Genomic DNA, 25,992 nt, shown 5'->3' with positions numbered 1-25,992 from the left:
ATCTGATGTTAGCAGGAAGACTGAATAATTCCTTTCTTGATGCTCACAACTGTTTATCCAGAGCCACTTTATGTCATAAGAGCTACCATGTAATGAGCATATCCAACGTGTTTTATGTTCTTTATCTGTTTGAGTCTCACAAAACTGAAGCATAGATGGAATTATCCTAGTTTTATAAATGAGAGAAGGAAAGTTGACAAAGTTGGATAACTTGACAATGTTACAAAACTTAGAAATAACTGAATCCAGGTCAGTGTGTGATCTGAGAAAGCTTTATCTACTGCAATGTCTTGCCTCTCCAGTTAAGATTGGAAAGTTTATTTTTATTTATTCTTTTAATGCACAGATAATCCAGTGATTAAGTGCTACGGAATGCCTTTTCAATTTATTTTTTAAAAAGGCTCTTTGAAATTGTGCTTACCTTTTAGGCATCGGGCTGTCAATCTCTTTCTTCAGGGATATGAAAAGTCTTGGATTGAGACAGAAGAACATTACTTTGAAGATAAATTGATAGAAGATTTAGCGGTATGTTTTTACTGGGTTAGAAGAGGAAAGAAGGTCTGGGCTTGGTGGAATAACATTTGTGTGAGCCATTTATCTTATAACATTGAAGAGGAAACATTATTGCAGCCTATGGAGTTTAGGAAACTTTATTCTGGATTATTACTGCATGTAATATTTAGAGAAAATTCACTCTTCTTATTTCAAAGAGATCTCATCAACATCCAGTAATTCAAAATTTAACTAAATTTTGACTCTATTGTTCTTTTAAATTATTCCTCAAAGCAACTTCAAACACCTCAGAATCAGGATAGAACTATAAAAGCTGAACCATAAAGAATGATTCACCAAAAATAAGTTGAAGCTTAACAAAAGCCAATGAAAAGTGGCTGGTTGTTAAACGTATACAGGGCAGAGAACGATAGATTGGATACAGGAAGAGCAGGAAGTCACAGTAGATACAGCATAAATGGAGAAGTAGAATTTTTCACCCAACCATGCTGATAAGGAGGCTTGTGTTACTGAGAATGCTTCACTCAAGGGAGCCATTGTCTCAATTTTTTATAAGCTGTGGACCTATTTAAAAATCTGATTAAGAACCATCTTCTCAGGAAAATTTACAAGCATATAGTTCTGCTGAGTTTTGTAGACTGAGAGGCTTCATAATTCCAAAGTTAAAATTTTTGTCTAAAAGGTTTTTTTGAAAAAAAACCACAAATAATCAGGGCATGTGATGAACAAACTAATCTCATTAATAAAACATTAATCCTGATTATTCCCATATATTTAATTTAGTTATTATTTTTCTTGGGGTATAGTTGATTTACACTGTTGTGTTAGTTTTTGCTGTACAATGATCCCATATATTTTAAGTGAGTTTCATTTTTCTTTAGAATATCAGAATATTTTAACCTTGCAGATTTACCATACTAGCTGCAACATTAAGCCTTAAATCCAAGAAAGAACATCATTTACATAGAAAGAATATCAGTTTGAATGGGTAAGTCTGATGGAGATACAAAATTCATTAGTCATTCAACAAACAGGATTAATTTGTTCTCAAGTCAGTAAAAAATGCTTAGTAATTTTCTTTATGGTTAATGTTCAATAAATGAAATTACTTTTTTAAGTTTTAAAAGTAAAAGTGAGAATAACATGTAAGTGGCTCAAACATTAAGTCATTCAGCATTCTTTACCTATCTCTGTCTATGTAGGCAACAAAAATGTTTCATGTGATAAAACAGTTTGCCTTGCTAGGTGCACTAAATTTTTATACATGGAGTGACAGTGTTTTATTGCAATTTTTTTTGTATTCGAGATCTCCCTAGCGCCGCTGAAATCCATGTAGCAGTTCACTTTTCAGTTAGTTATGATGCTGCTTATAAGAATAGTATTCAGAATTTTAAGTGATGTAAATCATCCTTGCCCACAGTGTTTTTGCTCCATTATTAAACAACTTTTTAAGTTAAAAATTTAAAAAAAAAGAAAAAAAGAAATTAAAAATTTATTTTATTTTTATTTTATTTGGCTGTACTGTGTGGCATGTGAGATCTTAGTTCCCTAACCAGGGATCAAACCTGTGTGCCCTGTATTGGGAGTGCAGAGCCTTAGCTACTGGACTCCCATAGAAGTCCCAACTTTCTTCTTTAAAACTGTATACTTTTGCATTGATAATGTAATACACACATGATGGTACAATGCATATAACATAGACACATACATGCACCACAATAGGAAGAAAAAGGCTTTCTTTTTATTTGCCATTCCAAGCCTTCATAGTACTCCTGGGTTTGAAGTGAACATTTCACCTTAATGTGAAATTTTATGAATTTGACTTTTTTATAGAAACCTGGAGCAGAACCTCCAGAAGAAGATGAAGGAGCTAAGAGGGTTGATCCTCTTCATCAGCTGATCCTTCTGTTTAGTCGAACAGCTTTAACGGAGAAATGGTATGGTTGGGGAGTTCACAGGAGACATAGGAGGAACAAACAGAAACCCATGTCTGAGTATTCTGTCCGTCACATGTTTCAATTTCATCTTCTTGAGAGGAGAGAAAATTGTTCAAAGTTAGTTGAGAAGACCCCCTGGAGAAAGGAATGGCTACCCACTCCAGTATTGTGGCCGAGAGAATTCCATGGACTACAGTCCTTGGGGTTGCAAAGAGTTGGACACGACTGAACAACTTTCATTTCACTTCACTTCACAGGACCAGTCTGGTATACATGTATGAACCAACACTCGTTCAACTTCAGACTTTTAATATTTACCTATCAAACATTAACATTTCCCTAGCTCTAATTCTTTTAACAACATTGTAATTAGCTGGTTGAGTTGATTCTGAATCTTCTTATAATCTTCTCTTTATCACAAATATCCTTTAGAAATTAAAACAAAAGAGCCCAAAGTGAATTTCAATACCAAAAATGTTGGAGACCACCGGTGACCCCAAATTTCCTGGATAGATTATCTCCATTGTTCAGTGAGTGTTAGGAAACTTGAGAAGATGGGTAAGCCATCCACTTAATGCAAAGTTTCTTTGAGATCTGTTTTAAAGGCCTTCTCCATTTTTGTTGGTTCTTGTTCTTCTGAATTCATTGTAACCATGGAGGGCAAAACCTCTATGGAAGTGAATAAGAAATGCATTCATAGGCTTGATAATTAAAGTGTGCTAGCACCTGCCCATTCCAGGGGCATGGTGTAGATTCATTCTGTAGATGAGACCTTGCAGAGGTTTCAAAACCTTCATCAGCTTCCCTGTCTTGGGAAAGAAAGCCAGCTTTGCCCCAGGCACAGCAGGAAAGCAATTTAATTATCAGTCCCTATTCACATGAGTCTTGATGAGTTCATCTGACCTCTGTGCATGTCATAATAATGTACTTTTCTCCCTCTTGGCTAATGTGCCCCATCTTTCTCTCACTGTCTCTCTCTTATTATTTCCTAACTAACCACATCATCTCACCCCTAAGCATAGAGCAGCTCCCTGTGGCCTTGTCAGGTAATGAGGTCTTTCTCATAAGTGGCCTTTTCTGATGGCTCTAAGCTTAGAACTGCTAATTTTGCAAACATCAGGGATTTTTTGATGGAAGTCTTTCTTCAGTGAATTAGTGATTTTCATGCTTTTTCAAAAGAAGATAATAAATAGATTTTAACCTGTCTTAATTTTTAAGAATCTTTATGACCATAATATTTTTTCACTATGTAGTCATATAATAATTTGGGGAGTTTTTCCAATGAATGTCAGATATCACTTCTGCTGTCAAAATCCCTGACATCACGTAAATTTTCTTGTTTCAATGTTTGTATTTTTAAGAAAACATTAATGTTACTACATTTGTGTGTAAATCAGTAGATTGTTTATTTACACACAAACATATTTATTATATTAGACTGTAAGGTAAGATGGGGCCACTCTTGAGGAAGTCAAATATCTTTGCTTTCTGATTCTACAATATTTTTGAATGATTGCTCTAAGTTTTGTGTTTGTTTCATTTAAAAAAGACACACTTGTTGAAAGAAGGTTATTTTATATGGTGATGGTAATGTTTTCATGTAACTAACCTACTTTAAAACTGTTGTTTTTTTCTTGTTTTTCATAGCAAACTGGAGGAAGATTTTTTATATATGGCTTATGCAGATATTATGGCAAAGGTAAATAAATGTCTTGATTTTAATGGTAAAATGTAAAATTCTACATATTTCTCAATTAAAATCTTGTTAAATTTTAGAAAACATATGGGCATTAATCTCAACTTTTCACTTGTTTCTTGAATATCTGTTCTAACTTTTTTGACAGATAATCATTGTTTCTTCATTTAACATTTTAATTTTTGGGAATCTCACTAATTTTCCAAACATTCATTCATTCAACAAATATTCACTGGGCATCAAGATACTGGAGATAACATGGTGAATCAGAGAGAAATACACACATCCTGTCATCTTAGAGTTTATCATCTGATAGGAAAGGCAAACTTTGAACAAATGATTACCCAAAAGATGCTGACAAGTTTAATGATAGAGGAGCAATTAGGAGTATATGGAGTAGGTTGCATAACACTGAGTTTTAAGGAAGTCCTTGACTGTTGAATGATGAGTTGACCATGCAAAAGTAGTAATAGCTAAGTATTTACTGGGTGGTTATTTCATTTAATCTTAGAGCAAGGAGATGAATGAAGTGATGAGTATAAAAGAGGTGTCAGGTTTCTCTGAGGCTTCTGACTTGGGCATCTGAGTTGACAGCAGTACCATATGCTAAGGTGGGGAGCACCAGAATCAATGCAGGCTTAGAGTGAAGAGGCAAGATGACAAATTAAATTTTCAACATGTTCATTAAAGATGCCTGTGAGACATCTAAAGGAGATGTCCAGCGTGTGGTAAGATAGTCATTTCTGACATTCTGTGTCTCATGGAAGGCTTATAAATACAGCTTTGTTCTTTGTCAGCATTAGAAGGAAACTGAAGCCAAGTAGTAGATAATCTTGCTTAGGCAGAAAAGGAAGCATGAGAACAGTCAGCGTAGGACCAAGCCTTTAAAGACGTGAACGCTTAAGAGATGGCTGGAACGAAAGGACTTCTCACCAGAAAAGTAGGAGAGAAGCTTAAGTGTGAGCATACATAGGAACTGTTGGAATGTGTGGTCAACAAGGTCTTACTCTGCTGGGGGACTGAACATAAGGATTGAAGATTCCCCAGGATTTATTCCATGGACATCATGTGACCATGATGAGAATAATTGCAGAGAATTTTGAGGGAACATTGATGGCCCAAGTGTGTACTGTGGGGAAGTAGAGACTTCCATGTGAGTAGATGTGGCGTAAGTCTCTTTATTGAGAAGACTGAGAAGGAGGAGAAAGATACAAGGTAATAAACATCTAGATGGAATTATAAGGTTGAAGGGGGATTATTTTTGCTTGTTTGCCTGTTTGTATTTTTTACTTTTTTAAAAAACAGATGCTAGCATGCTTCTGTTCTGGTGGGAAGGATCAAAAAGAATAGACAGAGAATAGTTTGTGAAATGAGGCTTTGAACAGTTGACATGCTTTGAGCTTGGTGACAAGGCAGGTCAGAGAGCATAAAGGAAAAGTCATGACTTTCCACTCATAGTAATACATTTACCAGTATATTTATACAGACATAAAAGCAAATACCTTTAAAGAAAATCATCATGAAATTATGTTTAAATTATGAGCAGTATATAGTCTGATATTTTCTATTTAAATAAAAAGGTCTCTGAGATCACGAATCTCTAAATAGATTTCATGTCCAGTTAGTGTTTTGAAAGCCATAGTGTATGAAACATGGAAACAGTCTAGTCTCAGTGATGCGATTCCAGTAGGTCATTCTGCCTCTCCGCTGTGGACTCAATAGCGGGGAGATGATGAGGAACGTGACTGAGAGACGACACGCGGTGGCCCCCGCCCGCCCCCACCCTGAGAGTCTCCTGACCCACCTCCTGGCTCTCTCACACCTCGTTCCAGACTTAGGAGCATTCCTTTGGGCCTGGTGGCTCCCGCCTCGTCCTGTCACAAGAGGCTTCAGGAGGATCCAAAGACACTAGGGACCCTAAGCCCCAGACCCCAGTTGTTTTCTGTCACCTTTGGAGGCGAAGCATAAAGGACTCCTGCCTTTTTGTGCCACAAAAGGGGGCACAGAGACACCCTTGCTCTCCAGCTCCCCTCTTTGGGGGACTCACTGGGTCACCACTTAGGAGGAGGCCTCTGGGCCTCGCTGACCTTTCTGCCTTTCCTCTCGACCCCCGCAGCCAGCCTGTGGTTCTTTCTCCCGCTCTCCTGAGAGTGTAAAATTAGGGTGATTTCTGCTGCAGTCTGTCGAGAATCTGTCCTTCTGGGGGAGGGCCGTGCCTCCTCCTCTGGAATGAGAGCCTGCAGCGCGACACGGGCTTGCTCTCGGACACGCATGCTGTCCTTCTGACTGTGCCCTTTGCCCAAGAAATAAAAAAAAGAAAGAAAGAAAACAATCTAAATGTCCATCACCAGATTAATGTATAAAAAAGATGAGTTCCATATATGTGTGTGTGTGTGTGTGTGTGTGTGTATACAATAGAATATTACTCAGTCATAGAAAGAATGAAATAATTTCATTTGTAGCAACATGGATAGAACTAGAGAGTATCATCCTAAATCAGTCAGAAAGAGAAAGGCAAATACTGTATGATATTGCTTATATATGGAATCTAAAATATGACACAGAGAACTTATCTATCAAACAGAAGCAGACTCACAGACACAGTAAACAGACTTGTGGTTTTCAGGAAGGTGGGAGAAGGATGGATTGGGAGTTTGGGATAGTTGTATTAAGTCGCTTGTCTAGTGTAGCATGCCAGGCTCCTCTGTCCATGGGATTCTCCAGGCAAGAATCCTGTAGTGGGCTGCCATGCCCTTGCCTAGGGGATCTTCCTGACCCAGGGATTGAATCTTTGTCTCTTATGTCTCCTGGATTGACAGGCAAGTTCTTTACCACTAGTGCCACCTGGGAAGCCACGTATGTATAAGTGAATCACTTTGCTATACACCAGAAACTAATACAACATTGTAAATCAACTATCCTTCAACAAGATAAATTTTTAAAAAACACTTGATTAAAAGATGAAAGAGGAAAAATATTTCCTTCTATGGAAATTGGTACTGAGTATTGATTAGAAACTAAAATGGAACCTCCAGACAGTGTGGAAAGCCTGGTTGATGTCAGTTCTTATGAATTTGGGAAGTACCAGTCTTCCTGGTTATGTAGCTTTACCCTAGCAGTTCCCAGAACCAAATGCAGAGTCAGAGAAGGCAGGAAGGTAGATTCATCAAGGATGGCAATATTTACCAGACTGTTGTTGAAGGACAGAGGATCATAGGGCTTTTTTCTGTCATTATGAGAGTGGCTGAGGCATTGGATCTTGGATTCTGAGTAAGACAAATAAGGAAATGAGACATGAGGGAGCTGGTAAGTAAGGAGATTGTAAAGTAGCCCGTGGACTGTTTTCCTTTTAGTTGAAGAAGCAATGAGCAAGTGGTCTGAAAAGGAAAAGCTCCTGTTTTGAGAGTAAGAGATTCCTGATGGTTCACGTTCTTCCTTGTGACGGGAGAAGAGTCAGCCCCTACACTTGTCCTTAAATCTAATCTCTTCTGAGAAATGATCAAATATTTGTTGATGCTCACTCTTCGTCAAGATTTTCCCATCGAAAGTAACTAATCCCTGTCCGTTTGTTGTTTAATGTATCCCAGGAATGCCACGCTTCCGTCACTTCTTCTGCCAGTCAGTTATCAGGGTGTGTGCCGCTTATGAGTGTACCTGTGTAGTGCACAGTGGGACTTTATCCTGGCTTATTCTGCCCTGGGATTCTGTACATTTACAATAAATTGTAAGAACTCACTAGTTTTTTGACAGCCAGGTTGCATTTTTTCTCTCATTGTGAGCCTGCCTTTTCATCTCAATTCCAGGTCATTTATGAATTTTTTTTAAGGTTTATCATACAGTTGATGTAGGCTTTAGTTAAGTCATCAGTTCTCTAACTGGAGTTGAACCATTGTCCAAGGCCAAAATAGTTTTAAAATTCAGTTCTTTCATCCAGTGTTAAATATCTCTTTACATTTATGTTACCCACATACTTAGTAATTGTGCTATCCCAGTGTTTCCCTAAGTTGCTAGTTTTGGTAAGTCACATCAAACTATTTAGTAAGTAGTTTCACGAGGCTGCCTTTGTTCACTTTGGCAGTCAGCATCCCAGGAGTCTGAAAATTTCCCTTGGACTTCATGGTTTCTCAGAATTTATTAGTGGTCGTTTTACATTCATGTATGATTTTTGATTTGAGTCTTGACATTTGAACTCTATTCGAAAGACTTATGTCATCCTGTCTTTCTTCATTATTGTAGGACTTTATGAAGGCAGCATTCACATCATAATTGGTTTTTATAAAATTTCAGTTTTCATTGTTTTTTTTTTTTTTAATCATTGGAGCCCAGAATTGGGTTAATCAGAACTCTGGATCCATGATACACTCCCGTTATTAACTCCTTTTTTTTTGTCCCCCTCCACCCCTCAGCACTGCATGGTATGAGATCTTAGTTCCCTGAATACGGATTGAACCCGCACCCCCTGCATTGGAAACACTAGAACACCAGGGAAGTGCCCATTGTTGACTACTTTTATTGAAGGTAGTTACTTAGCAATTTCTAATAATGTAGTAACTACCCCTAAACTCACTACTCACAAGAAAAGCTAAGACCTTGATAATTACCTACCTTAATTAAAGTGGTTCTCTCTTTAACCCATACCCTGCCTCCCCATATGAGGAAATCATCATTTTGTATCCCTTGTCCAGGATAATCTTGCTTTCTTTTGGGGACTTCCATCGTGACTCAGACAGTAAAGAATCTACCTGCAATGTGGGAGATCCAGGTTTGATCCTTGGGTTGGGAAGATTCCCTGGAAAGGAAATGACTGCCCATTCCCGTATTGTTGCCTGGAGAATTCATGAACAGAGGAGCTTTACACAGTGTTCATTAGTTATATGAATTTTTTAAAAAATATATATATTATATATATATGTGCATTGTCAGTCACTCAGTTGTGTCCAACTCTTTGAGACCCCATGGGCTGTAGCCCATCAGGCTGCTCTGTCCGTGGGATTCTCCAGGCAAGTGTACTGGAGTGCGTAGTCATTTCCTCCTCCAGGGGATCTTCCCAGCCCGGGGATTGAACCCATGTCTCCTGTGTCTCTGGCACTGGCAAGTAGATTCTTTATCCCTGAGCCACCTGAGAAGCCCTATTACATGTAAGCATGTTTATATATATATATATATATACATATATATATGTACACATATACATATATAAATTATGTATTTTTTAAGATTTTAGTTGTTTTAACTTTTAAAAGGGCATGATGCTGTATGTAAAGTTTCAGTACTTAATAAAGTTTCACTGTTGTTTTCTAAGATATATCTGTATTTTTGTGTGTGCTGGAGATCATTTGATTTGACTTGTATTTGACTTACATTCCCTTGTACAACTATACCATAGCCTATCCATTTACCTTTTTGTTTGTAACCTTTTGTGTTGAATCTCTGTTTTTGCTGATGTGAAAAAGGGCTTGAAATGCCTATTCTTATTCACATCCAAAAGCCATGGGTCATAGGATGTATGAATGTTAAATTTGAGAAGATACCCAACCATTTTCCAAAGTTACTGCCCCAAATTATATTCCTCCTTGCTACGTTTAAGAGAGATTCTGGTGATACATATCTTCTCCAGTATTTTATATTTTATGTTTTACTAATTTTTGTCAACCAAGTGGATGTAGTATGACATTTCATTGGGGTCTTAGTTTTCATTTCTCTTGAGTAGGTAATTTTCACATTTAAAAATCACTTCTCTTTGGTGGTTAAGTCTGAAGCAAACAGCTGATGAGCAATTCTGCACTTTATCTTATTATTACTACAGTTTCTGCACTAAATCGTATACTTAGTATTCCTTGTTCTCCTTCCTTTGGCTGTATGTTTAAAATTCATTTTAAATCTTTGTATTTTTCAAGCCACACTTTATTTTAAACCTTGGGTTAATTTTTTTTTTTTTTAATCTTCCCAACACCCTCCTTCTATCGTGTATATCTCTTCTTGTGAACATCTTAGAAAATTTCCAGTTCATCCATGTTGGTTTGCTGGTGCCCTTTCCTTCTCCTCATTGTGATCACTCATGCTTGATTCTCAGAATGTCTCTTTATATCCCAGCATCCCTTCTAAACTGTCTGAAGCTGTTCTGTCCAAATGGAATGGTTTTACCAATTTAAACAAGATTAACTGTGTAGAAGTATCTAGAATAATACCATCATAAAGTAAACACTCTTTTGAGTTTCTGGCTAGTGAAAACTTTTTCTCTTCTTGCTCTTACAAGAAGAGAGCAAGATAATTTACTGAAAGATACACATTAAGTTATACCCAGTGTTTCATTCTTCATTGGTTAAAATTATAAAATGCAAGGGTCACTTTGTTACGAAATTTCTCTCTTCTACCTCATCCAAATCCATCCAAAATGGATTTCAGTTTGAAATTCATCCTGAAAATTTCTTTTTGCATCCTCTATCTTCTGAGGAGTGACAGAATCAGCAGGCAAGTGAGAAAGATATGAAATATACTTGTTTTGCAGAATGAAGTTTCCAGCAGATGGTGGTGGTGAGAAGTACCCCACATAAACTTTATGCTTATGAATTCTCACTGCTAGTTTTGAGTTTTGCTCTAGATATCTGAATGGTCTGAAGATGTAGCCTCTATTTTGGTTCTAATTTTTTCTTCAAATTCTCTGTCATGCTTCTGCCCCATTATGTATGGATTTTATTTACTTTTTTTCCTTTGTGGCATACAGTATCGCTCTTCCTTCCCTAGAAATGATCAGTTTGATCCAGAAAATTGAGTCCTGTATCTTAGGACCATCTAATAGAACCTACTGTTTATCTAGCATCATCATATTATGTGGATGCAATTTGCTGTTGAAAAACTTATCTCCTATTCCTATAAATCTTTCAGTTTCTCTTAAGTACATTAAAAAGTACTAGACATCTGCGATAGTTTTCTTGTGGCCCCAGCATGTCCCATGCCAATCGATTAGTACAAGTTTAGCTTATGGATTTGTTGAAATCTTTGTTGAATTTTCCAAGTATTTCACACTTAATAGATTTTTTTTTTTGATTACAAACTTTAACCTTTTTAGAAGCAAATCTCACTACATTTTCTTAAGAAAAAAAAAATGGTTTAAGATACTCTTTAAAAAGGATTGTTTTGAAATACCTGTCAGATAAGAGTCCCAAATTCCTGTGTATAAGAGCAAACACATCTTTTACTGTAAATGCCAACTTCTCTAAATGTATTCTTCAACTCAAACCTTGTTCATACCCAGTATTTCTGAAGGTAGCAAAATATATATGGCAGATGACATGTTTGAGAGAAGGTACAACTTTATATCCTTAAAAAACATTTTGTATTCTTATTCTCATTTGCTTAAATAGTATTCATATTTGTTCAGTTCAGTTCAGTCGCTCAGTCGTGTCCGACTCTTTACGACCCCATGGACTGCAGCACGCCAGGCCTCCCTGTCCAACCAACTCCCGGAGTTCACTCAAACTCATGTCCATTGAGTCGGTGATGCTGTCTAACTATCTCATCCTCTGTCATCCCCTTCTCCTCTCACCTTCAACCTTTCCCAGCATCAGGGACTTTTCAAATGAGTCAGTTCTTCACATGAGGTGTCCAAAGTATTGGAGTTTCACCTTCAGCATCAGTCCTTCCAATGAATATTCAGGACCGATCTCCTTTAGGATGGACTGGTTGGATCTCCTTTCAGTCCACGAGACTCTCAAGAGTCTTCTCCAACACCACAGTTCAAAAGCATCAATTCTTTGGCACTCAGCTTTCTTTATAGTCCAACTCTCACATCCATACGTGACTCCTGGAGAAATCGTAGCTTTGAGTAGACAGATTTTTGTTGGCAAAGTAGTGTCTCTGCTTTTTAATGTGCTGTCTAGGTTGGTCATAGCTTTTCTTCCAAGGAGCAAATGTCTTTTAATTTCATAACTGCAGTCACTATCTGCAGTGACTTTGGAGCCCAAAACAAGAAAGTCTGTCACTATTTCCACTGTTTCTCCATCTATTTGCAATGAAGTGATGGGACACTGGATGCCATGATCTTAGTTTTCTAAGTGTTGAGCTTTAAGCCAACTTTTTCATGCTCCTCTTTCACTTTCATCAAGAGGCTCTTTAGTTCTCCTTAACTTTCTGCCATAAGGATGGTGTCATCTATGTGTCTGAAGTTACTGATGTTTCTCCTGGCAGTCTTGATTCTAGCTTGTGCTTCATCCAGCCCAGCATTTCTCATGATGTACTCTGCATGTAAGTTAAATAAGCAGGGTGACAATATACAGCCTTGACATACTCCTTTCCCAATTTGGAACCAATCTGTTGTTCCATGTCCAGTTCTAACTGTTGCTTCCTGACCTGCATACAGATTTTTCAGGAGGCAAGTCAGGTGGTCTGGTACTCTCATCTCTTGAAGAATTTTCCACAGTTTGTTGTGATCCACACAGTCAAAGGCTTTGGCATAGTCAATAAAGCAGAGGTACATGTTTTTCTGGAACTCTTTTGCTTTTTTGATGATCCAACAGATGTTGACAATTTGATCTCTGGTTCCTCTGCCTTTTCTGAATCCAGCTTGAACATCTGGAAGTTCACTGTTCACGTACTGTTTGAAGCCTGGTTTGGAGAATTTTGAGCATTACTTTGCTAGTGTGGGAAATGAGTGCAATTGTGTAGTTTGAGCATTCTTTGGCATTGCCTTTCTTTGGGATTAGAATGAAAACTGACCTTTTCCAGTCCTATGGCCACTGCCGAGTTTTCCAAATTTGCTGGCATATTCACAGCATCACCTTTTAGGATTTGAAATAATTCAACTGGAATTCTATCACGTCCACTAGCTTTGTTCATAGTGATGCTTCGTAAGGCCCACTTGACTTAGCATTCCAGGATGTCTGGCTCCAGGTGAGTGATCACACCATCATGATTATCTGGGTCATGAAGATCTTTTTTTGTGTAGTTCTTCTGTGTATTCTTGCCACCTCTTAGTATCTTCTGCTTCTGTTAGGTGCATACCATTACTGTCCTTTATTGGGCCCATCTTTGCATGAAAAGTTCCCATAGTATCTCTAATTTTCTGGAAGAGATCTGTAGTCCTTCTCATTCTATTGTTTTCCTCTATTTCTTTGCACTGATCACTGAGGAAAGCTTTCTTATGTCTCCCTGCTGTTCTTTGGAACTCTGCATTCAAATGGATATATCTTTCCTTTTTTACTTTGCCTTTCATTTCTCTTCTTTTCATAGCTATTTGTAAGCCCTCCTCAGACAACTTATTTGCCTTTTTGCATTTCTTTTTCTTGGGGATGGTCTTGATCACTGCCTCCTGTATGATGTTAGGAACTTCTGTCCATATGTTAAGTCATGTGATCCTGTTAGGAAACTTATTACTGTTTTATTATTTCTGCTTTAAATATGAGAAAACAGAGACTCAGAGAGGTAAAGGAATTTGCCCTAGACTAAACAGCTCTTAAATGTCAGCATCAAAATTTGAATTGGGCACTCTGCATCCTCAGACCATGTTCCTAACCACTGCACAGTTCTTCCTTAGTAACCAAAACTTTCAGCTGTGGGAATTAATTAAGAATACATGCACAGCTCCTTTATTATTTCTGGAAAAATAAAATAACTCAATGGTCAGTTTTATAATTTTTCTGTAAAAGAAGTATGTTGGTAGCAGTTGGAATTTTACTTTCCTCCTATAGACCAAATATAACAAAAAATCAACTTATAAAAAAAAAGGATTACAAGATTCACTTTAATTAATAGACACTGCTTTCTTTTAATTTTAATTCATAGCTATTAAATATGTTTGTATTAACACATTGTGATGGAAGGATAAAAGAGGAAAAAACAGTGATCTTGTCTTTAAGGTTTGTAATTTGATTTCAACAAGGAAAATGCATGAATAAGTAGTATGTACAGTATGATACAGACCTCATAAATATCTCTATGATATATATAAAATTGGTAATTTAGTATTTGCACAGTATAGTTTTCTTTTAGTTCACAAATTCATTGATCATATCATGTAAGTTTATTACATATAATGAATATATTCAAATAATATTGATAAATTAGCACAAGTGACTTATTATTCTGCGCTAATTCATTTATATTTTCTGTCTCAGCATATTCTTATCCTGTTGACCTTTTCTCAATTTTTTTTTACATGTATCAGAGTTGTCATGATGAGGAAGATGACGATGGGGAAGAGGAAGTGAAGAGTTTTGAAGTAAGATGGATCTTTCACTATTTGCCTTCTATCTATGTTGAAACATTGTTTCATAGCTTATAACTGACATTTATGTTTCTTGCTTCATGGCTTATTGCAGCTTATTGTGTCAAGGAACTGCATGTCAGAAGCTGGATGGACAAATTTGAGTCCTAACATTTGCTGAAGTTAAGGCCAAGGAACTTAGACTAGTTTAAGAATTATTTTAAAGCCCATATGTTCAGGATGAGTGTTCCTCCATCTTGGAGATGAGGTTGCTTCACATTGTTCTCATCTCGGTGAAGGATGGGATCTGAAATTTCCAGCAGACATGGGAGAAAAATATTTATGGAAGAGCAACCCAACATCAAGTTTCTAATTAAAGCCTTGATTTGAATTTTTTTCTGAATCAAAGAAGTCCGAAAGATTTGGCCTCTTTCGACTTCTGCCCAATTAGGTCACTCATTCCCTGTACATATGTAAGTGGTGGCACACAGTTTGCTTGCATGAGGCAGGATTGCATATATTCCTAGGATTATGTTCTACTATATGATTATTCCCTCAAACCTTCTCAACTTTTAAATTTCCTTATAGTTTGAAATATTGCTCAATATTCTTTAGCCAAAAAGAAAGCAAATATTATTTCCCCCCTTGGCTTAGGCTGCACTTTTTTTTTAATATATATTTATCTATCTAAGAAAGACTAGCTGTTGCTAACTACCATTCTCCTTATTTATTGTTTTTTTCTTTTTTGAATTTTCAAAAAGAAATTAAATGAAATAGATTAGACTTTTTTTTTTTCCTGCTTTTAATTTACGTGTCTGCTTTGAGCTAGAAGTTTGGAACTATATTAGTAGCCAGCTGTAAGTCTTTAATTAAAGTGGACCCACAAAAAAACAAGTAGGTGAGGAGTAGATAGTGAGTAGGACCCTTTCTGGAACAACTGGATGAGAGTGTCCCTGTGGCATTGCATTGAAGTCATTGTGTAAAAAAAAAATGCCAGAACAAGCTAATTTGAGAATAATCCATGACTATTGCTGGCTGAGAAAAAATGCCTTAAGGTTCATTTCCTGGATAACACTATAATCTTTTCTAATGTATGTGTGTTCTAGTCTCAATAAGATAAGAAACTTAGCTAAATTAGAATGACTTTCAAATCCTAAGTCATACTATTTTTCTGAAGTGCACACCATATATACTCTATCGGTTGTCTTCCGAGCAATTGTTTATTGCGATTTTGCTTCTTGTCCTCATCCTTCCTTAAGGTCACAGGATCCCAACGCAGCAAGGTAAAACTATATATATATGTGTGTATTTGTCTGGGTCTGAGTTTCAGTTTCTTGTGACATTTACCTTTGTTAGACCCAACATCTTGGATTCTTTTGTTTAAAAATAAAAAGATCTTGCAATCTTTGTACCAAGTTTGTAGCTCCAATGCAATTGGTCTCTTCAGTATCCCTTCCTTGACATAAGTTTATTCTTCTTGCAATTTAAATGACTCATAATTTGAAATTTTATCCTCCATGTTGAATTTGAATGCGTATGGTGCTGAGATGAAAAAGTCCACCCTTTAGGTGATTAAATTTTAGCTGGTGACTTTTCATTGTAACATTTCATGCCTTACCCCTCTTGAGAATTTTTATATTGGTCTCATTTCTAGAAAAGAGATATGATATATGGTATTGCTGGTGGGATTAGAAATAACCTCCTTTTCCTTTGTGCTAGTAATACCCTCAACTGGTAATTAGAGAGGATATTCCATGATTTCAGTGTTGATTTAGTATTTCCTTATAGGGAAGAACTAGATGACCTTTTCTATCTCTGAATATTCTGAAGAGCTAAGTATGTGGAAAGTTTGCTAAGAGAAAATATTTTAGAATCACAAAAATTTGCCTTTCATTTGAACCCTGTTAAGCTTACATTTTATTTTCATGAGACTGCTTAGTCAGAAAATCAGGTATAAACATCCCAAAAAGAAAATGCCTATAATGACTTTAGTTAAAGAAAAGAAAAAAACCTTATTTTTTATATGAGTGTAGAGTGTCCTTTCTTGCCTTCTATTTTATAAAGTGAACTATTTGCTGTTAAAGTGAATTTAGAATGTCATAACGAATCTACTTTTTTTTTTTTAAGAATCTACTTTTAAGAAACAAATTATAATGTTTTTTACTCACTATTATATTTGGAGAAATATATTGTTCTTAATATCATTTTAAAATTTGACTTCATGCAGATGCTACTAAATTTAGCTCCAATCAGATGGATATAATTTAATGGCATATAATATGTGTAAAAATTATAAATTATAATTATCAGTAGGTATCATGGGTATAATCTTGATTTGTTGGATTTTTATAGTTTTATCACTGATGATCTCAGATAGAATTCCTGTGACTTGTTGAGGGTGGAAAATATGAAGGGACCTCCTGACATTCACCAAAAATTTGATTTCGTTAGACACTATTGAAGTTCATGCCCGAGTATATATTGACATCCATGGAATGGGGGTGGATAAGGAAGGCTGGGATAAGAAAGTGTTGCTGGTTAAGAAAACCATTTTACTCTGAAGAGGAATGTAGTTTCAGGAAGAACTAAAGGCAAATACAATTTGGTAAATAGGATCAAATTTGGTGACATTAGAAAGGTTCCCTATTCAGAAAAAAAATCTGAAAATACCTAGTAGTGGAATCTTAGCATTTAGAGTGTAGAATTCTGGTCATACGGAGAACAAGAAATCAGGAGTCTGTGGAGCACCCCCTGGGAGAATGGGCTGCAGGCCATGGATTTAGGATGCTGAGAGAGAAGCTCACATAATGGTGAAACCTGGTAATTAACCCCAAATGAGCTAGAGGCCACCAGATATGACTGTCCCAGCAGAAGAGAGGATTTCAAAGTTACTAGTAGTTGCCATATATTCATATGCATAACACAGTAGACAAGATTTGGAAATTTTCACTTCTTAACCAGTGCTTTACTTATTCTTCATGTAATTTTGTACTGTAACTAATCATTTATGTCTAATCTGTGTAACAATCTATTTGCAAAATATATACTATGTAAGTAAAGAACTTGAACTCTTCCCAAGTTGAAAAAAGAGAATCATGGTTTTCAGAGAGTTGATAGAATCAACAACCTATAAGGATAATTTTGTCTGAAATTGACTCTCTGATACCAATATCATGACTGAAAAAATTTGGCCAGACAACTGAATTACTACTTTCTCTTTATAAATTTAGTAACATACTAGACTTTTCACATTGAGATGTCTGGTTGGCTGACATCATTTAGGTACAGTCTGATAGTGGAGTTTTTCATCTAAGTTACAATGAATTTGAAAGGCCATTTGGTAGTTTCAGTAATTCTTTAAACAAATTACATTAAATAAATTTGGGAATAGCATAGTGTGTGTGACTAGTGAATTTTGTCCCAATAACTGGCTGATTATTAATATTTGCTGTACTTTCTACTTGAATTCTCTATCTATAAAGATACTGAGAAGAAGAAAGTAGATTAAAAAGGTAGCATTATAAGGGAAAATGTCCATGAGGAATAAAGTAAACTAAATAAAGCCCAAGAAACATGGAAAACAAGGAGTGGAGGCTAAGTGCCTGGTATTAGCCAGCCCTTTTCTTCTGTCACATGTATGTTTTACTGATGAGATCCTGTTGAAACTTGCCTGCTTTATCTGTATTATGTGTATATTTATCTGCAACTACTTATTAAAAATTTTATTGCATAATTAGTAGTTATATATTTCTTTGACTTCAGGCTACTTTAATATTAAAACTATAAAAAAAGACAGTTAAATCATAAAAAAGCCACTATTAACTGAAAGGGAAGAAATGTTTTAGCAATGACCCAGAGTGTTAATTACTACAGTCCAGTGCCTTTCTGGCCTTTGAATTTTTCTTAAGCAAAACACATAATAATAAGAAATAAATCATAATATTCAAGTCAGGTAACTTTTTCTGAGCATGATGGGTTTTTCTCACCTAGAACAACAAGAAACTTTGGACCAGAGCAGATCACATTTTTAAATTAAGATTTTGTAAAACACTCAGAAACATTGTTCCAATGGTTGCTTCTCCTATTACTATTCTTTCAAATCTGAGGGTGCATCGTTCAGTGATAATTCAATGAAAGCATTTCTGTGGAATGTTAAGTGCTATAATATAGATTTATTACTCATGGAAAAACCTAAATTAATGACAGTGAATCGTAAGTAATCTAAAGGAATGGACCATTAACTCACCTTCTAGACCATCTTTCTCAAATACAATATTAAGCAAGTTGCATTATCCTTTGGCAAATGCCCAGTTTCTACTTCACAGATGAATTCTCTGCTGAGTCCCTGAGGTCCTATTATTCTGTACTGTTGATTAAGGAGAATTCCTCGTGTCTTCAGTGCCAAATACGGCTGTGGCAGAGTTGATATTCTGTAATAAAAATTTAGATTAATCTGTGTCTTCTCCTGGATGAGCCTCAGACATGACTAAAGTGACATCATACCTGCCCAATACTCAGAGCAATCAATACCCAGCTCACATTCCAAAGAATGTATGATTACATGTGGAGGAATCAATTTAGGTCTAAAATGTCTTAAGGATCTATGTTATATAGCTAAACATCATGATAAAAACACTTTCATTTGGCCCTTCCAATGATTCTGATTTTGAACAGAATTAATTTTTTTTGGTAATGAATTGCCTATAAGATGTTCCTTTTCCAATAGCTACCCATAATTTGATCTCTGAAGGAGCTTATTTGGCTTCTGTTTATAAGATCACTGTAATTTAAATTGTAATGACTACATGAATCTTAACCAAAGAGAACCATTAAATATTTTAAAAATTGAGATACATCTATGGTTATAAAACATGGAAATAATTATCTCTCTTATTAAGAAAATGTATACTTCTTTAGTTTCTTCCTCAGAAGCTCTGTGGTATCAACATACGGACTCTAGAGTGTTGAGCAGCTGTCAAACTGTTGAATGACTGAAGGGAAAGGGGGAAGGAGTTTCCATGGCTTGGGGTCTCTCATAATCATCTTATTGTTTCAATGTGCCAACTCCATTTTTATATACTGAAGTTGTTGATCTCAAGTAATACCCTCCCATCTTAGTCCAGGTGCTGTAGAAAACAGAGTAAAGAGGTTATTTGCTAGCACTTTGTTGGAGTTGTTACAGTCTTAGGGAAGTAAGAGTGAGGAAGGAGAGAACTGATACAGGGAGGCAGAGAGAACACAGCAGTGCATTCTTGAGCTGGCTAGCTAACCACAGCAAGCCAGCAGTATAGCTAGTTGCTTGGTTGTGTTAGATGGCCCTGAAGAAGTCATATACATCATGGACTGGTACTTCCTGGGGAAAAAGGAGCACTTCTGGTCACAGGGTGTTAATTTGTTCATATGTCTGCCGATACTAATCAGCTCTTCCAGAAAGCAGAAAGTGAAAGTGAAGTCGCTCAGTCGTGTCCGACTCTTTTCGACCCCATGGACTGATTATAGCCTACCAGGCTCCTCCGTCCATGGGATTTTCCAGGCAGGAATACTGGAGTGGGTTGCCATTTCCTTCTCCAGGAGATCTTCCCAACCCAGGGATTGAACCCAAGTCTCCCGCATTATAGGCAGACGCTTTACCATCTGAGCCACCAGGGAAATCAGAACCAGCATGGGTTCAGCCTCTTGAGTGTCCGGGCACTGCTGTCTCTCCATTTCCATCAGTATATGGTCTCCTAAGACAGTGGTTGTGGTGCTAAGAGTTAGCTTTCATAACCAAATAACTGGTACAAACCGTCTCTAGGGCCACCGTACTTCAGAAGCAAGGCAAGTTGCTAAGACCTAGAGAGAAGGGGGTTTAGGATACACTGGAGTACTGGTCCTGATACAAGGAAAATTCCCCAAAAGCACAATCCTCTATATTGTATATGGTAATTTATATGAATGTGTAGGTCTAAATAGCATATGATATGTAGACAACACATATTTAAGCACCTAATTGTGCATTTGATATGCACAATAATTTGACTTCATGTGCTATTGTGTTTAAAAATAATCCCAGTTGAGATGGACATGTGTACACTGCTATATTTAAAATAGATAACCAACAAGGACCTACTATACAGCACATGGAACTCTGCTCAATATTCTGTAATGACCTAAATGAAAAAAAGAATTTTAGAAAGAATAGATAATGTATAACTGATCACTTTGCTCTATACCTGAAACTAACACAACATCGTTAATCAGCTATGCTCTAATATCAAATAAAAATAATAATAATAGTAATCTCAGTTGAAGCTTATGCTTGACCACATTATGTACAGGAAATAAGATACAGCAGAATCATTAAGAGCATAGACACTTGAATGGACCACCTGTGTTTGAATCCCAGATCCACCATATGGATGTGTAATCTTCAGTCTCAATTTGCCCATCTATAAAATGGAGCTAATTAAGGTCTCTACTTCCTAGGATTCTGATGAGGATTAAATTAATTTAGATACATATATATGTGTGTATATATATATATATATATATATATATATACACATGTATATATATATATATATATATATACACATGTATATATATATATATATTTTCACTCAGAACATTGCATATCACATAACAGGCTCTCAGTATTTGCTATTATCATTATATTTAATCAATTTCCCTTCCTTACCAAAATCAAGTCAGAGAAGCCCACAGAGGAAATTTTTCAGCATAATGACCAGAGAACCTCACAAGATCTGGGTTCTCATCTGGGTGCTAACCAGATGACCTTCAGCAGGCCGTATTTAATTGCCCTGTACCTCAGCGTTTTCATCTTTGGACTGAAAGTTCTGAGCTGTTTTCTCAGGGGTAATATCCACCTTTAAAACTGTCTGATTTGCTGGTTTTGCAGAAGTTCTTGTCATTTTTCAGGACAATTTCAAAACTCTTCTAGGTTTCTAGGTGCATAAATACCGATTAGATGCATGCAAATTTTCCTTATATTTCTTCTGATCTTTTCTGAAGGAATGAAAAAGAAAAGCTCCATTTTTTTTTTCAGTGTAGGGATGTCACAATAAAAATGATTTATAGAAAATGTCTAGCTTCTGTACATGTATATGTATCTCTATCACTTCCTCACTTATTTAAAATATCAAACAATTATACATAATGCAGTTAGATAAAGGAAAAAAATGTATTGGGAGATGGAAAGCTTTTAGGGGTCTTCCAAGAATGTGAGTAATCCAGAAGTTCATGCCACAGTGTTGCTCATTTGCTGCAGGTTGTCAGTCCTACTGATTCCAAGGTTTCTAGGAGTCAACATAAAACCATATAAATGTAAAATTTTGCTATATCAATAAAATACAGAGACAATCTTCTTGTTTCGAAAAAAAGGAATACCTGAAGCATTTTTCATCCTGAGGATCTTTGTGGGAATAACAATGTGTGATATAATTTTAAAAGGTCCTTGGTGATTCAGTAAATGTAATTATTTGAGAATTAATAACAATAAAGTCCAGGTGTATAGGTGCCATCATGGGATAGTTTAGTGTAGAACAAGCACCAGGTATCTTGAAGAATGGAAGGTCTGTGAATCCTCAAGACAGTCTCAGGAAAAATCCTTCTCTCAGCTAAACAGGGAACACCTGGCAGGGAATTTGAGACTGTGTCAAGTACTTAAAGTGCAGCCAAGAGTTAGCCTGGGATGGGATTAATAACCATTTGTGAAAACTTAGCATTGTAAATATTAATACTTGAACTACTAGAATCGGAGGAGCTCAAAATCCAAATGATGAGTTGCTGTGATCATTCTATGATACAGTTTCTTCTAACTGCTTCTTCTAATTATTCCAACCTTCTGGCACCTTCTCACCTAAAACATTTCTTCCTGTGAATGGAGGTCATGTTGTTGTTCAGTTGCCAAGTTGTGTCCAACTCTTTGCGACCCCATGGACTGCAGCACGCCAGGCTTTCCTGTCCCTCACCATCTCCCCAAATTTTCCCAAGTTCATGTCCATTGAATCAGTAATGCCATCCAACTATCTCATCCTCTATCACCCTCTTCTTCTGCCTTCAGTCTTTCCCAGCATCAGGGTCTTTTCCAATGAGTCAGCTGTTCGAATTTATGGGAGGTCATAAATCACCTTATTGTCCTTATTCTCTCCTTTGTCAGGCTATTTTAGTAGACTGCATAGGCACTTATTCTCTGTATTCAAGGCAGTATCCAGTGCTTTTTAGGCTTAAACAAACAAATAGGTAGATGAAGGCTGTTTTAAGTCAACATTGTACTCAGGACAAACTACATGCCCTCTAGTGATAAATCAGCATCACGTTGCTAATTTGATACCCTCTGATTTTAGAGTTATTCATTCCTTCCTTTCATTTTATTCTTGGTTACTGGAGCTTTTTGTGGCATAGCATAGATTTTGTCAATAGGATCTTGAATTAGAAAATCATTTTAACTCAGCTGGGTTCATTGCTTTACCATAGTAGTGAAAGTCACTTAGTCATGTCCAACTCTTTGTGACCTGATGGACTAGATAGTCCATGGAATTCTCCAGGCCAGAATACTAGAGTGGGTAGCCTTTCCCTTCTCCAGAGTATCTTCCCAGCCCAGGGATGGAACACAGTCCTCCTGCATTGTGGGCAGATTCTTTACCAGCTAAGCCACCAGAGAAGCCCAAGAATGCTCGAGTGGGCAGCCTGTCCCTTTTCCATTGGATCTTCCCGACCCAGGAATCCAACTGAGGTCTTCTGTATTGCAGGCAGATTCTTTACCAACTGAGCCAGCATAGTATTCAGTTTAGTTCAGTTGCTCAGTCGTATCTGACTCTTAGCGACCCCATGGACTAGAGCACGCCAGGCCTCCCTGTCCATCACTAACTCCTGGAATTTACTCAAACTCATGTCCATTGAGTCGGTGATGCCACCCAACCATCTCATCCTCTGTCGTCCCCTTCTCTTCTCGCCTTCAATCTTTCCCAGCATCAGGGTCTTTTCAAATGCGTCAACTCTTGGCATGAGGTGGCCAAAGTATTGGAGTTTCAGCTTCAGCATCAGTCCTTCCAATGAACACCCAGGACTGATCTTTAGGATGGACTGGTTGGATCTCCTTGCAGTCCAAGGAACTCTCAAGAGTCTTCACCAACACCACAGTTCAAAAGCATCAATTCTTCGGTGCTCAGCTTTCTTTATTGTCCAACTCTCACATCCATACATGGATACTGGAAAAACCATAGCCTTGACTAGATGTACCTTTGTTGGCAAACTAATGTCTCTGCTTTTGAATATGCTGTTTAGGTCATAACTTTTCTTCCAAGGAGTAAGCATCTTTTAATTTCATGGCTGCAGTCACCATCTGCAGTGATATTGGAGCCCCCAAAAATAAAGTCTGCCACTGTTTCCACTATTTCTCCATTTGTTTGCCATGAAGTGATGGGATCGGATGCCATGATTTTTGTTTTCTGAATGTTGAGCTTTAAGCCAGCTTTTTCACACTCCTCTTTCCCTTTCATCAAGAGGCTCTTTAGTTCTTCTTAACTTTCTGCCTTAAGGATGGTGTCATCTGCCTATTTGATATTGTTATTGATATATCTCCTGGAAATCTTGATTCCAGCTTGTGCTTCATGCAGCCCAGCATTTCTCATGATGTACTCTGCATATAAGTTAAATAAGCAGGGAGACAATATACAGCCTTGACAAACTCCTTTTCCTATTTGGAACCAGTCTGTTGTTCCATGTCAAGTTCTAACTGTTGTTTCTTGACCTGCATACAGGTTTCTCAGGAGGCAGGTCAGGTGGTCTGATATTTCCATCTCTTTCAGAATTTTCCACAGTTTATTGTGATTCACACAGTCAAAGGCTTTGGCATAGTCAATAAAGCAGAAATAAATGTTTTTCTGGAATTCTTGCTTTTTTGATGATCCAGCAGATGTTGGCAATTAGATCCTTGGTTCCTCTGCCTTTTCTAAAACCAGCTTGAACATCTGGAATTTCACTGTAGTATTAATTAGTTCTAACTATGCTGAATCTAGGGAAAATGATATTCTAACAAATCCAAGTGTATCTGATACAGGAAGAAGTAAAGCATAATGTCTGACTTTCAGAGCCTCCAACACATTATCTGAACTAAATTTTTCTGGTTTAATAATTTTGTTGTCTCTGATCACACATTACTAAATTTTTGGCACTTAAAGTTTATTTTGGGTAAAGACACTTTTTTTTAATTAAAGAGAATATTAAAAACTGTGGCCATCCTATTGAGAACAACTCTGGAAGATAAAAAATTAAAAAATTAAGCTGCTAAGTGAATTAAAAACTACAATTTGAGAATTATTCTTTTTTTTGTGTATGTATAATTTGACTTCATAGACCATGTACTAAAAGGAAGCTAAACTTCACATTTTACTAACTTAGTAGCTATTCACTTGAAAGATAATGTTTGTAAAGTTTCAGATTAATTTTGCATACTAAATGATATCACATTATTCAGTTCCATCCTTCGTTTATACAGTCTTGAACATCTTTTATGTGCAGGAAGCTACTGAGTATCCAGTGTATGTGTACTGGTGTTGTGTTTAATATAAACAAACAAGCAGTGATACTTTTCCTCACGAAGCTTTACTTCTAGAAACCTCCATGTACATTTAGATTTTTAAAAAGTTAAAATTTAAAAAATTTGGGGAACCATCCATTGTTGAGTAAAAGTATAATCTTATAAGTGTTTCCCTAGCACTGGGAGTCATCCATATATGAACATAGCTAATCTATAGTTTTGGAAGCTGGAATATAGAACAAAATTAGGTGAATCTCTGGAAATGTGACTGTTATCTATCACTTTTGTTTTTCGGTTAGTCTGAGTTGGCCTGTTTATGTTGTAAACCAAACTATTAGTACTATTTCACTGCCTTTCAGTTTTGTCCTCATAGTTATTTAATTAAATCTTCTGCATTTTGATCTTTTCTTCCTGAAATATTAAGTCTCAACATCACCTTGTAGATTATGACTACATTTAAGATGCCAAATAAGATGATTTAATATTGACTTGTAACATTACTACATTATGACTTTTTTTAGAGAGGGTTCATCTCCTGGAAATTTTTCTTCACTTATAATCAGCTTCCACATTCAGTTTAAGAGGAAAACATATGGAAACCTTTTCACCAGTTGCTGAAGACTTGAAAATGCAACAAAATGCAAGCCAGTAGCATGCATAGGCTATAGAATTGTTGCCCTCAACCTGTGATGTCCCAAATGTCCATGAAATTAGCAGGGTCCTTCAGAAACAATGTGAATTCCTTTGCTGTCATCATATTTTCATCTCTATTGTGGGGATAAACTGTTTTATCCATCAAGAAGCAAGGGACGGTATAATTTATTCTTATCTTAATATTTTTTCTCATATAAGGCAAATTTCTGAAGAATCGAATGGCTTTTTTTCTTCTTCTGGTCTTGATCCTTCCTTCCTCCCTCCCTCCCTCCCCTCCATCAAGTGCTAAAGACTTGAGCCACTCTTAGACAAAGTGGAGGATTATCAGCAATTTTATTACAGGCTTCAGTTATACTAGAAGCAAATCATGATGTTGAATACTTCCATTCAATGACTGTGATTTTATCATAGGTCTGACATATGATCACCCTTGATCTTGAAAGAGTCCTAA

At 36.6% G+C, this 25,992-nt stretch overlaps 1 protein-coding gene and 1 non-coding gene across 6 annotated transcripts in view; both read left to right on the top strand.

Annotated features, from left to right (window-relative positions):
- The window catches only part of RYR2 (ryanodine receptor 2), an 803,099-nt gene that overhangs the window by 675,667 nt on the left and 101,440 nt on the right, over positions 1 to 25,992 (top strand). For 4 of the 5 annotated variants that reach the window (XM_070471032.1, XM_070471029.1, XM_070471031.1 and 1 more), the window contains 5 exons: positions 429 to 525; positions 2,347 to 2,450; positions 4,098 to 4,149; positions 14,309 to 14,362; positions 15,607 to 15,630. In XM_070471032.1, coding sequence (XP_070327133.1) covers positions 429 to 525; positions 2,347 to 2,450; positions 4,098 to 4,149; positions 14,309 to 14,362; positions 15,607 to 15,630 — 331 coding nt within the window. The remainder of the gene's footprint in view (positions 1 to 428; positions 526 to 2,346; positions 2,451 to 4,097; positions 4,150 to 14,308; positions 14,363 to 15,606; positions 15,631 to 25,992) is intronic. The other variant, XM_070471028.1, reaches the window with a different exon arrangement.
- LOC139036113 (small nucleolar RNA SNORD62) lies at positions 5,814 to 5,899 on the top strand. The gene has a single exon (XR_011488853.1). It is a non-coding gene; the product is annotated as a small nucleolar RNA SNORD62 (small nucleolar RNA).

This window comes from Odocoileus virginianus, chromosome 7 (genome assembly GCF_023699985.2).
Source record: "Odocoileus virginianus isolate 20LAN1187 ecotype Illinois chromosome 7, Ovbor_1.2, whole genome shotgun sequence".
Taxonomy (NCBI): Eukaryota; Metazoa; Chordata; class Mammalia; order Artiodactyla; family Cervidae; genus Odocoileus; species Odocoileus virginianus.
This window is presented reverse-complemented; position numbering and strand designations above follow the sequence as displayed.